Source organism: Cheilinus undulatus, linkage group 16 (assembly GCF_018320785.1).
Source record: "Cheilinus undulatus linkage group 16, ASM1832078v1, whole genome shotgun sequence".
Classification (NCBI taxonomy): Eukaryota; Metazoa; Chordata; class Actinopteri; order Labriformes; family Labridae; genus Cheilinus; species Cheilinus undulatus.
Genome location: NC_054880.1, coordinates 34,077,794 through 34,090,057, shown reverse-complemented (window position 1 = coordinate 34,090,057; position 12,264 = coordinate 34,077,794). Strand labels below are relative to the sequence as shown.

Genomic DNA, 12,264 nt, shown 5'->3' with positions numbered 1-12,264 from the left:
AGGTGGTGAAATGGGATTTAAAAGGAGGAAATATGGGTTTAAAGAGGAAAAATATGTCAAAAGGGAGAGAAATCGGTGGAAAGATAGTGAAATGGTATTTTATAATAAGCAAAATTCGTTAAAAGTAGCAAAAATGTGTTAAAAGTGGCAAAAATTGGATATATGAATCAATCAATCAATGAAAACAATGAAATTGGTTAAAATTGAACAAAAGTGAAAATATTGCCATAAGGGGACAGGAAGGCTTATAAAGTGGCACAAATAAATAATTCCAATAATAGTCTGACACACTTTTCAGCTCCAAAATTAAGTAACTCTTAGCCAGGACGCTAAAACAAATGCTACTGATCCAACACACATGCACTGATATTAAAAATAAATGAAAAATAGTCATATTTACCTTGTTGTACCTTCACATTGGTAGACTATGTTTGTAATCTGTTTCTTGATGCCCCTGATGAAGACAACATCTGTACACCCCTTTTTTTCTTCCTCTCTCACACTGCATCAGTCCAAATACACTAGACAAAAGTATTCAGCCACATGATAATAACACCAACAGGTGGAATTGGCCCCACTTTGGCAGCTATAACAGCCTCCTCTCTTCTTGGAATTAACAAGTGTGGACAAACACTTTTGTCCATCTGGTGTATGTGAACATCACTGAAGTGAAGTTCTTGCAGGACCTTAGTGATTGAAACAGTGCCACAGGTGTGATCTAACGGTTGTGTTTTATCTTTGTCTATGTTTTTCTAAAGTTGTCTTGTGATGCAATCATGTGTTGTTTTGAAGAAATGTAAAGATAACCCCATGCCACAGCTCTGCAGAGTATAAAGTGCTATCCACCACTTTTGCCTCAAAGTGTTCACGCAAAACACAACTAGACTGTTTGTCTGTGAATGATTTCTGTGTTAGTCCAAATATCTGTCTCTCTCCTCACTGTGCAGCAGGAATGAGTGAGGGGAGTCCACATTTTAATTTAAGCAAAGACTCAGAAGTAGGCTAATGACTTCAGTCAGAGGATGATGTGTGGTTGTTGTGTAGTATTACTAGTGTGTGGATTGAAAAGGTTCCTGAAATACTGAACAGTTTTACTGCTAAGGAACTTCGAGTTTTACATTTTTGCTGTAAGAATCCACAATTTTCCCAATTTCTTTTTAAAGATTAATAGACAAAAAGAATCACAAAGTTTCAAGAGGAGTTATAAAAGAAAACTGGCAGAATAGTTAGGGATTGCAGGGGAAAGAGTAACAGAAAAATCACCTCATATGTTTTACTCTTTACCGCTTATATTACCCCTTTCTACTCAGTAAATGCAGTTCATCCCTGTTTGAAATAAAACATTAGTTTTGGACAGGAGAGATGTGTTGCCTGAAGCTGCTCACTCCCAGATATTAGCTGGATTTAATGGGAAGCCAAAGGAACAGAAAAAGGAGCGTCTATCTCAGCTCTTGAAGATCATGTGCATCTGATTGAGAGAAGAATTTGTTTCTATTTCTCCTCTGCACGCAAGCATCAAAATTACAGAAGCAGCCATAAACAGATCCTCATATGCATGTTTATTTAATTTAGATTATCTGATGTTTTCTGTGCAGATATACTGGCTCGTTTTAACACATCATCAATCATCTTTCTTCAGTAATGCTCTGCAGCGAGTTCTTCATAAGGAAACAATTTTTCATAGATGATTAACAGTAAATGTTTCACATATCAGCAGTATTACCGCAGATCAGAGGGGAGATAGCTGCAACAGCGACATTGTGTTCCCTATTCGTGGTGTGTGCAGAAGCATGCTAGGTAAACTGTAAACACTGGAGGAGCGGGATGCCTTACAAGGCCTGAGGGATCTCCCCATGAACACAGGAATGCTTGCAGGAACGGAGCGATGAGGGGGAGCGAGGGGAGCTGAGAGCTGGGAGAGGAGCTTCACTGGAGCTGAGATCTGGATCCTCTGATGGAAAAAGGCTCTGGCTTATAAAATTAGTAACCGTCCTTTAGCCTAGTTTAGGAATGACTGACTTGGCAACTAAAAGAGGCTTGCTACGGGTGGGCAGGGAGACATCACAGGGGTTGTAAAATAGATAATGTAGAGATTTCTGCGAGTGAAAAACAATGCTATGGTGTTTTTTTTCAAGGATGTTTTCCAGCTGTAACCATGTTTTTTAAATTTTTAAATACATTTTGTGTGTGAAAGATGGTTAATCTTTGCATACTTATGCTGTCATAGTAACATCTCCTCTTCTTCTTCTTCTGCAGACAGAGCTGCATGACCTCCTGAAGCCAATTTCAGATCACATCCAGGAGATCCAGAACTTCAGAGAACGAAACCGTGGCAGCAGCCTCTTCAACCACCTGTCGGCTGTCAGTGAGAGCATCCCCGCCCTGGGCTGGGTGGCTGTGGTAAGGAGGAATAAAATAAAACACTTTTAAAAACTCAGTGACAAACAGAAGAACTTCGCTCAAGAGCACTGATGTAAAGCTCCTGTGAGGAGTTTTTAACAGACTTGAATTATGACTGATTTCTCTTCATAAGCTACAACAGCTAACAACACAATCAGCAGGATAAATAGGTACTTCATTGTTATTGTTTTTAATGTCTGCTGCCACGTTATAAAGAATTAAAACGTTTTCCAGCACTCTGAAAAAACAGATTTTTTAAAAAATATTTCAACAGTTAGTGTCTTCAGTCCCCTGGCTCTTACACCATTGTTAGAAGAAAAGGTGATGTAACACAGTGGTAAACATGCCTTTTTTCCAACATTTTTGGAACATGTTGCAAATTCAGAATGTGTATATTCAACTTAATATAGTTTGAACATGATTTGCATTTCACCATATTTGTTTGTTATTCAAATTTTACATGAAATCCCAACTTTTTTGGAATTGGGGATCCTTCATTCTAGGAAAACAGCGTTATACTGTTAAGTAAGTAAGCCTTTTGGAGTGCTAGTTTGAATGAAGAGACCTAAACACACAGTATGTAAAATCCTGCCACCAGGGGGCACTTAATCAAAACAGTAACGCAAAATGATGAGTACAGACCAGCACTGCCCAGCTCCACTGGTTACTGCTTATTTTGAATTGAGCTCTCTGTTTAACAAATAAATGTCACTTCATAAGATGTATTTACTTAGCAAAAAGTTATGTTTGTTTTTCTGTAAAATCCTCATGATCAGGGAGAAATGCAGTGAAAAAGTACTTCCTGGTCATGCTGGAAGTAATCCCAGAATGTACATGTGTGCTAGAGCGCATGCACAACCTCGGACTGATTCCACGGTCAGTGATACAAGGGTATCATTGACTGTGTATGGGTGGCGCCTTCATGCTGGTACTCCACACTGAGGTGAAGAAAATCATATAACTTATCATTATGTCACAGCACTGTCTGATTTGGCTCATTGTAATAACTCTCTATTTCTATGTACTCTGCATTCTGCCTTTTATATGAGAACCAACTAGAGTGGGTCACCACTAGCAATGGGCTAAGGCTGTACGTTGTACTTCTTAGGTTTTAAACGTTCCATAAGGGGGTCCAACCCAGTACTAGCAAGGTGTACCTAATAAAGTGGCCAGTGAGTGTATATATATAAATATATATATATATATCTATGAAAGGTCACTTTTAAAATCGAGATAATTTAATGCAGAAATTCTACATACAGTATCTTTACAGAAAACGAGTGACTAGCAGAGGTTGGTGACTCGTGATCTGTGTGTCTGTACTTCACAACTATCCCTGCAGGCTGAGAGCTCCACTACAGCACTGACAGCCAGCAGTAGTGCTAACTCCACATGGTGAATAAAAGATCTTATCAAAAGAGTGACACAGCTGAGCAGAAACTGGACAGTGAGCAGTTTGTTGAATAAGATGGAAATTATCACACATGGAAGAAAGACTTTTCAGATTTGTTAAGACCTTCAAATTTGGAAAAACTCACAGAAAAGAAAGTATATTATCCTAAGGACTTTGACAGGGTCCTTTGCACCCTCTGTGCTCAGGCCTTAAAAAAACTAAAAAAATGTCTACACATGAACACAACAAGATCAGCAGAGAGATAACCTGCTTTTTCCAGAAGGATGGCCAAAATCATCAAACCCCCAAATACCATACAAGAGCTTTAAAATTATGAGTGGAAGAACATCTAGGTAACCTGTAGTGAAAATAAAGTACAAATCAGACAACTTTTGTGATCAACGGTCAAATCTGGCAGCAGAAGAGAAACCATGAACAGAGCTCTCTGAGAAACACTAAAAATAGGTTTACACTGAAGTACAACATGTCTTAAAGCCAAACCCAATCCTGTTTCTTCATTGACTACTTCTAGAAAATACTTAGGATGACAACATTTTCCAAGACTCAACCCAAAGCCTTGAGTGTAATTAAACTTACCACTTAAACTACCTTAGCGCGTCTTACAGACAGATGGGTATAACTAATCATAGACCACCGTGTTTCATTGTCCGTCTATCTGTCCTCCCATCAGTCTCTGTTTCCCGTCGTCTTCTGAGTTACAGAATGATTTCATTTAGATTACGATCAAAGCTTTTCCACTTCAGTACCTAAAGAAAAACCTCGCCTGTGTCCCTGCTCTGTGTCTGTCGCTGTCAGGAGAGCGCTTTCCTCCTCAGGACTAATCACACATGTTCAAGTACAAAGTGCCACAGTCAGCTCGTCTGCTTTTACTCTCATATGAAGATAAATCATCTGATAGGGGAAAAGTCTGAGTAACAAAGTTTGGGCTTCACAGTGTTTCTGTCCTGCTGTCAGTGAGATAAATGTTTCTGATTATATTTTTAAATGTCTTTTAGAGTCAGAAGCCTGGTCCGTATGTGAAGGAGATGAATGATGCTGCCACTTTCTACACCAACAGAGTGTTGAAAGACTACAAGGACATGTAAGTACCGGCTATCTCCTTAATTAATCACATTATAATGGATGTCAGTGTCACTGCAGGGAGTTAAGAATGAAGATAACAGCTGTTTTCATCCGTTGGCTCAGTGCATCACTACGTATAATTAACTCACTTTTCCTGTGATTGATGATGAGTTAAATTCAGTTGTCTTCTCATAAGCTCAAAAAAATTAATGTTATCACCGGATAACTACACTGTTAGTTAAATAGAACTTAGATATGTTCCCTTATGGCTTCCGTAGCAATGGATGAAGACATTTATGCTTTTTTGTAATTTGTCTGGCCGCTTCTCTTCGGTGCACCTTTGGTTAACTTTGTTAGACCGTATATCTAATGCTGACTTGCTCAGGAGAGTGAGGGTGGGAAGGATCAGTTGCTGGATATAGAGGCAGCAGCTGCACTTTTACAGGCACCTGGCACACTTTCCCAGGCCTGATCCAGCTCACCCTAACCCTAACCCTATACCTGGAGAGATGAGGCATGGACCTGAAACAAGCCTGGACAATGGCCATCAGGAGGCCAGAGCAGTACAGGACCAAGGTTGATGTGGTGACATGCCACACTGGCATATGCTTCCATACCTGAACTGATAATGGTATAGGGCTACTTTACAGGGGTTGGGCTAGGCCTCTTATCTCCAGTGGAGGCCAATCTTAATGCTTCAGAATGCCAAGACATTATGGACAATGCTATGCTTCCAACTGTGGGGCAACAGTCTGGGGAAGGCCCTTTCTATTCCAACATGACTGTGCCCCAGTGCATAAAGAAGGACTATAAAGGCATGGTTTCATGGGTTCAGTGTGGAAGAACTTGACTGGCCTGCACAGAGCCCTGACCTCAACCCCATCTAGCAACTTTGGGACAAACTCGAATGGAGATTGCAAGCAAGGCCTTCTTGCCCAACATCATTGCCTGACCTCATAAATGCTCTCCAGGATGAATGGGCACAAATTCCCACAGAAACACTCCAAAATCTTGTGGAAAGCTTTCCAAGAAGAGTGGAGGCTTTAATAGCTGCAAAAGGGGGACAACTCTGTATTAAAGTACATGGATTTGAAAAAAATGTCATTACGGTCCCTGTTGGTGTAATGGTCACATGTCTGAATACTTTTGTCCATATTGTGTATATCCATTTATCCATTTGTACTGCTTTCTTACAAAATAAGTACATTTCAGTTTCTTTATTGATTTCTCATCTATCATTATCTTGAGGTAAGAGCAGGGTTTTAATAAACTCCTTATCACAGGAGAGTCGGCATTATTATATAAATATCAAGACATCGACAATTCAAGAGAAAAATAAGCAGAATTTAGTTATCACAGGAAAACAGAGCCAAACACATGGATGCATATCTTTTCAGGGCTTTCTTACCTTACAGAAATCATTAATAACAATAATTCAACTGTACATATGCAGATTGTAAGTGATTGATTTTAAAAAATGGAGCTCTGACGTTATTCACTAAAGATGCTATGATGTTTTACATAAAGTCAATAATGAACTAAGGTTGCACTTCATGAAAAATCCTAATCTACAAGGTAAAAGCCGGAATTTGAGATTTATAAGGAAAAAGAAAAATATTATTTTTGTTGATAATCGACAAACTGGACAGATTAGATATCCTGGATAGAGTAACAGAGGCATTGATGTGTTTTCTTTTGTGTTACCAAAAAAGGAAATCCAGCACTCTGACTCTTATCCACATAACATATTTAAAGAGACAATGTTTAGAACATCAGGCCTGATTCAATAAAGTGGGACAGATTGCATAACTCAAATGTACTAAAAATACTATTTTTTTCTGCCTATCATGGTCAGTCATTGCTAATTGATTTGTTAATCCTGTAGAAATTCAAATCCAAGGACCATCCAGCAGGCCAGCTGCTTTTTTAAATTTTTACTATTAAGTTATTTACAAAATGTAAATTTAACATGTTATATACCGCCAGAAAGCTCTGCTCCTCAGGATTCTGACCATGTAAACCATTCCAGAGTAAAACCACACCGGCAACCACAATGAATGCATTTGTGAGTCTACTAACAAACAAGAATAAGGGTGACACGGGCCACCATTAGACGCTCTCCTGATCATAATATCACATCAAAAATAGTCCTGCTGCATCAGAAAGAGTTCCTACAATCTAAAGCCAGTCAAATTTACAATCCAAAAACATAGTTGTAGTCATAAAGATCCATGGACTGTTGTTTTGTTGTCTCAGTCATATAGTGTATTTGCTGTAATGTTTTATTTTCTGGGCAATTATTAGGAATCTCTAGTTTGGAAAGGCCTGGACTTTTCCTCAGACTAACAGGTGTAAAATCCTCATTTTCTTTTCTATCGTTATCAACTTTGAATCTTAACTAGCTAAGGCGTCATGCTTATGTTTTGTAGATAATCCCTCCCAGCTACAGTATCTGCAGGCCTCTGTTTCACTATACGAATTCAGATTTAAATAAATATTTTGTTTGTTGTTGTATTACTCAACAGTAGCACCTTCAGGGAGTCAGAGAATCTGTGAGGAAACTTCAGTATGTTACCTCTCTTAAGACACCTGGTTTGTGCTTTTACTCCAAATGGTTTAAACACAGCATTCAATTTGATCTGGGTTTACTTTGATAGGCATTTTTGACTGATTTTACCTGGAATTCTAGGGGTGTAATCAAACATAATGTAAGCTTGTACAAAACTATTTTGAATTCAGTGTTAAACACTTATAAAGAAGTGTCAGCATTGTTTAACCTCTGTGGTTTATGATGTACGTACTGCTAACTCTGCCCCCATCTCTTATAACCATCATGTCTATGTCATCCTCTCTCCCAGTGACAGGCGTCATGTAGACTGGGTGCGGGCCTACCTATCCATCTGGACAGAAATGCAGTCCTTCATCAAACAGCACCACACCACAGGGCTGGTGTGGAGCAAGACTGTGAGTTCAGCATTGATCATCAGTCATTACACAAACCTCCATTAAAACTTCCATCCAGCTCTTCTTCTCCTCCACAAAGTGCACAACACAGAAGAAGAAACGACTCCTAGAACAACATGTTTATTATCTCAGCTTTGTTTTCCTTCAGTTTCCATTCACAGGCCCTGATATTTTTACAGCAGAGCTCAAATTAACTGCTACTTTTTGCGTACATTTCCATTTTTAGTTATGGCCCAGCCGGTTACATAAACCTCTGCAGAGAGCATGAATGAATGAATGAGCTCCCTTCCACTTGCTGCACTCGACGGGTTCCCCAGGGAGCTTACAAAACCTCTGACACTCCCACACACACTTCTGTTTATGGATGTCTGCTCGGAGACTCCAGCACTCACACTCAATAGATCCCAGAGATTATGATGGCCCGCAACCAAACCCTCTAATACATCCCTAACTCTTTCCTGTTAAGCTTGAAGGGTTTCTCTTTTTACGCTCTGACTGGATGTTAACAGAGACATTCTGGCATCAAAGACTAATAAAAGTTGTGTTAAGATGCCTTTTTACCTGTAGTAAATGTTGGGAAACATGCCAGTTGGCTTATAATTTAAGATGCAGTGTGTAATTTTTTGGCAAAAATGAAACATAATATTTATAAGTAGGCCTATCTGAATAAGAGTCAAATCATCTGATCATATAAAATTGTTTTTCTTGTATTAACTTTAAAAAAGCCTTTTATATGGAGGATTCCCTCCATGGACCCTCCATCTTGGATTTTTGCATCTAGCATGTTTCTACAGAACCACAGAATGAAAGGCACAGAGTGTGTCTAAAATCGCGTACTTCTGTTAGTGTTCTGTAAATCAATGTAGGATGTTTGCAATTACATGATCCTGACTGCTTGATCGGGGTCAGGAAGTAGGGGACAGCTGTTAGGAATGAAAGGGAACAGGGGAAAGGAAGAACTCTGGAACTCTAAATGGACCTGAATGCTGCAGTTTTCATCATGCATATACTTAGTATGATCCCTACACTTTACAAAACATGTTTAAAGTGATTTACGTGGTGGGAGGAGATCAATATCACAAATGACTCCTGCAGACCTCCTAGCGTCTAGCGTGGTCTGTCCAGATGAAGGAAGACCAGAGTCTTGAGGAGTTGAGTTCTGAGCTAAGAGGCTAGCTAAACCCCTTTCAACATTAAAAAAAAACATCATTTTGTAACAAACATGCATTTAATTAAGATGATGATGGACCGTCAACTAAATAAAACTTGTGCAGTAAGTGACCAAGTTGAGCCGAATGATCTGGATCTCTCAAAAGAGACGGCTTTCCAATCACAACATGGGCAAAATCAGAGTTTAAAGGTGCTAAACCATGACAAAACTGGACTAAACCAGTGGAAACAGACCATACATGAGCGTTGTGTGACTCCAATCATCCAGACTGTAGACCGATGTTTTTTGATTCCTGCCTGCTGCCATTTCACTGTGAGATTTTTAAACCTTTTTTTATTTTTTGCCAAAACATCTCACTACTTCATGGATGCAACAGCAGCATTAAATTTTTGTTTTATTTTTACTTTTGCACTTTTCTTGGCGTAGTCATAAACAGCTCAAACATGTTAACATTTTTCGCTTCAATAAAACAAACTTATTTTGTCTTAAAGGGTTTTTCTAGATTGAAATGGTTTGCTGTTGTTGATAACATGTAAGCTAGCTAGTGGATGCTAACATTAGCTAGAGCGCTAGCTTGCAAACAGTACAGTATACGCTATGAACAAACATAGCTTAGCCTAGCACATAATAGTTTTGGAAACAGTGAGTGTGGCTCTTTTAACATGAATACAATCATGCTTTAAAGCCTAACTTTGCTTAATTCAAATGCATAATATGTATAATTTTCACACTGAAATGTCTCCATTTGACAATGAATAAAATAAGCCACAATACAGTCTAGCCACAGACCGTGCATCTCTAAGGGCCATTCTCACAGACTGTTCGTTTGAGCCGCCGTATACCTCAGAACAGAAGTGCCATAATTTGCCAGTGTTAGTACCAGTTTTAGATTCGTTTTAAATCCAACTTTATTCATAAACAAAGTCTGGCAGTTACATTAATGAAATAACCACAATATAAACATTACAGAATAAACAGCTGTTCATAAATAAAACGGAAAAAGATCAGGGGTCTAATCTGGGATTTAATTGTATATAGACCTGTTTTAGAAGTGGTTACACAAACAGTAGCTGCGTTAGCTTTGTTAGCTTTAGCTAATGCTAAAATAGCTATTTAATTTATCTTACTAAATAAGCCATTGTAGCCAAATAAGCTTTAGCAATGTGAGCTTTAGCAAACATAGCTAAAGCTAATGTAGCTAGAGAACATAGCTACATACTTTATGTAGTTGCTTTTTTAGCTTAGCTTTTGCTACGTTTGCTACATAGCTACATTACTGACGTAGCTCATGCAACTAACAGAGCTATGTCTGCTAAGCTTACTGTGTAAAAATGTTTTTATGGAGGATGAGCTTTTTTCCTGTAATTGGACTGTTTACTCATCTTTATGAAACGTTTTGTTTTGTTTATAAGGTCGGGTTTTTAACTATTTGGTCTCCTAATCCTAAACTAAAGTTTAATCCATTTTTATCTAGAAAGGTTTAGTATGTATTTCTCTTTTGCGATATAGAGCATCTCAGATGTACAGTCTGTGTGAGTGGCTGTCTGCACCCAGACCCTTCCAAATAAGTGAAGTCCTAGGCACCTAACGCGGGTAATTTCTGTTTTTATTTTCAAAAACATCACAAATAAACTCCTACTCACTATATAAATTACACAAATTAGCTGCATTGCCTCAGCGGTGACATGTTGCCAATGTTTCCTGAATTTTAGACAATGAGCTGGCGTTTACATGTGATTTTATACTGATTCTTCTCCTGTATACCCATTTTGATAAAAAGACAAAGTCTTGGTACAAAGTTTTGGTAGTTTTCAGTGTGACTGATCAGTAAGATAACATTGCGTTGTTTTAAAACTGATATCATAATACATTAAATACTAGGTATGACTGTTGTGTTTTACTATCTAGTCTCTGAAAAAATAAATAAATTAGATCAGTTGTGGAGGATAAGCTTCTCCTTTAACCTCAGGTCATCAGCTTTAAAGCTTAGCTTAAGTTAATGTTCAGAAACTCTGCATACACGGGTGTTTTCCTGCAGAAAGGAACTTCAGATCCTGGAGCGGCTGTGTGTATCAGCTGTTGTCCCTGCTGTCGGACGACAGAGCTAAAGTGTGTATACAAGGCGAGGAGTGTGTGGCACTGACAGGTGGTCCTCAGGGTTTACTTGAATGAAGGTTTTCTTCACAGAGGAAACCCCACAAAGAGTCTGTGTACACACAGACACAGCCTGGGCCGTAACCTAAACCACAGGGCTGGTCCCCCTTCAGCACAGCCGTCATCTGCTGCTCATGTCGGGGTTTAGTGACACGCTCAGACTCTGAGATGTACGACATATGGAGAAGGCTTTACAAACTAACACACACATAAGCAACTAAAACGTAGAATTCTGCATGGGCAAAAGAGCTTATTCCGTTTTTTAAGAGGTGGAAATGCTCTGTGTCTGCAGGAATAGTCTTAATCCTCCTCAGAGCAGAGAAGCATTGCTTTGGTTTGAGAAAAACAGTTTGAAAATGTTCTTTCCAAACCAAAACTAAGGACAGACAGTGCCTGTAAAAAGTATTTACCCCCTTGGATGTTTTACTTTTTTATTGATTTGATCGAAAAAACAAAAAACTTTTAACATCAAAGTGAAAATAGAAAAGTCAATTAAATACAAATATGTAATGTCAAGTAAGTGACTGCATAAATATTCACCCCCTTCAAGTCAGTATTTAGTAGAGTCACCTTTGGCTGTAATCGCAGCACTGAGCCTGTGTGGATAGGCCTTAATCAGGCTTGCACATCTGGACTCAGCAATTTTACTCCATTTCTTCTTTGCTAAACTGCTCAAGCTCTTTCAGGTTGCACAGGGATCAGGCATGAACAGCCCTTTTTAAGTCCAGCCACTAATTCTCTATTGGACTGATGTCTGGGCTTTGACTCGGCCACTCCAGAACATTCACCTTGTTGTCTTTAAAACATTTCTGTGGAGCTTTCTCTGTATGCTTCAGGTCATTGTCTTGCTAAAAAATAAATCTTCTCCTAAGCCGAAGTTCTCCTGCAGACTGAATAAAATTGTCCTCCAGGATTTTCCTATATTTTGCTGCATTCATTTTACCCTCTACCTTTACAACCCTTCAAGGGCCAGCTACTGAGAAGCATCCCCACAGCATGATGCTGCCACCACTTTGCTTCACACTTTCTTCCACTTGACCATGGAGTCTCCCACATGCCTTTTGGTGAAATCTTGTCTAGATTTAATCTGAGTTTTCTT

General features: G+C 38.9%; 1 protein-coding gene across 1 annotated transcript in view; it reads left to right on the top strand.

Moving 5' to 3' along the window:
* The window catches only part of cap2 (cyclase associated actin cytoskeleton regulatory protein 2), a 35,714-nt gene that overhangs the window by 16,509 nt on the left and 6,941 nt on the right, over nucleotides 1-12,264 (top strand). The window contains exons 5-7 of the mRNA XM_041808299.1: nucleotides 2,257-2,400; nucleotides 4,810-4,895; nucleotides 7,735-7,840. Of these exons, the coding sequence (XP_041664233.1) occupies nucleotides 2,257-2,400; nucleotides 4,810-4,895; nucleotides 7,735-7,840 (336 nt within the window). The remainder of the gene's footprint in view (nucleotides 1-2,256; nucleotides 2,401-4,809; nucleotides 4,896-7,734; nucleotides 7,841-12,264) is intronic.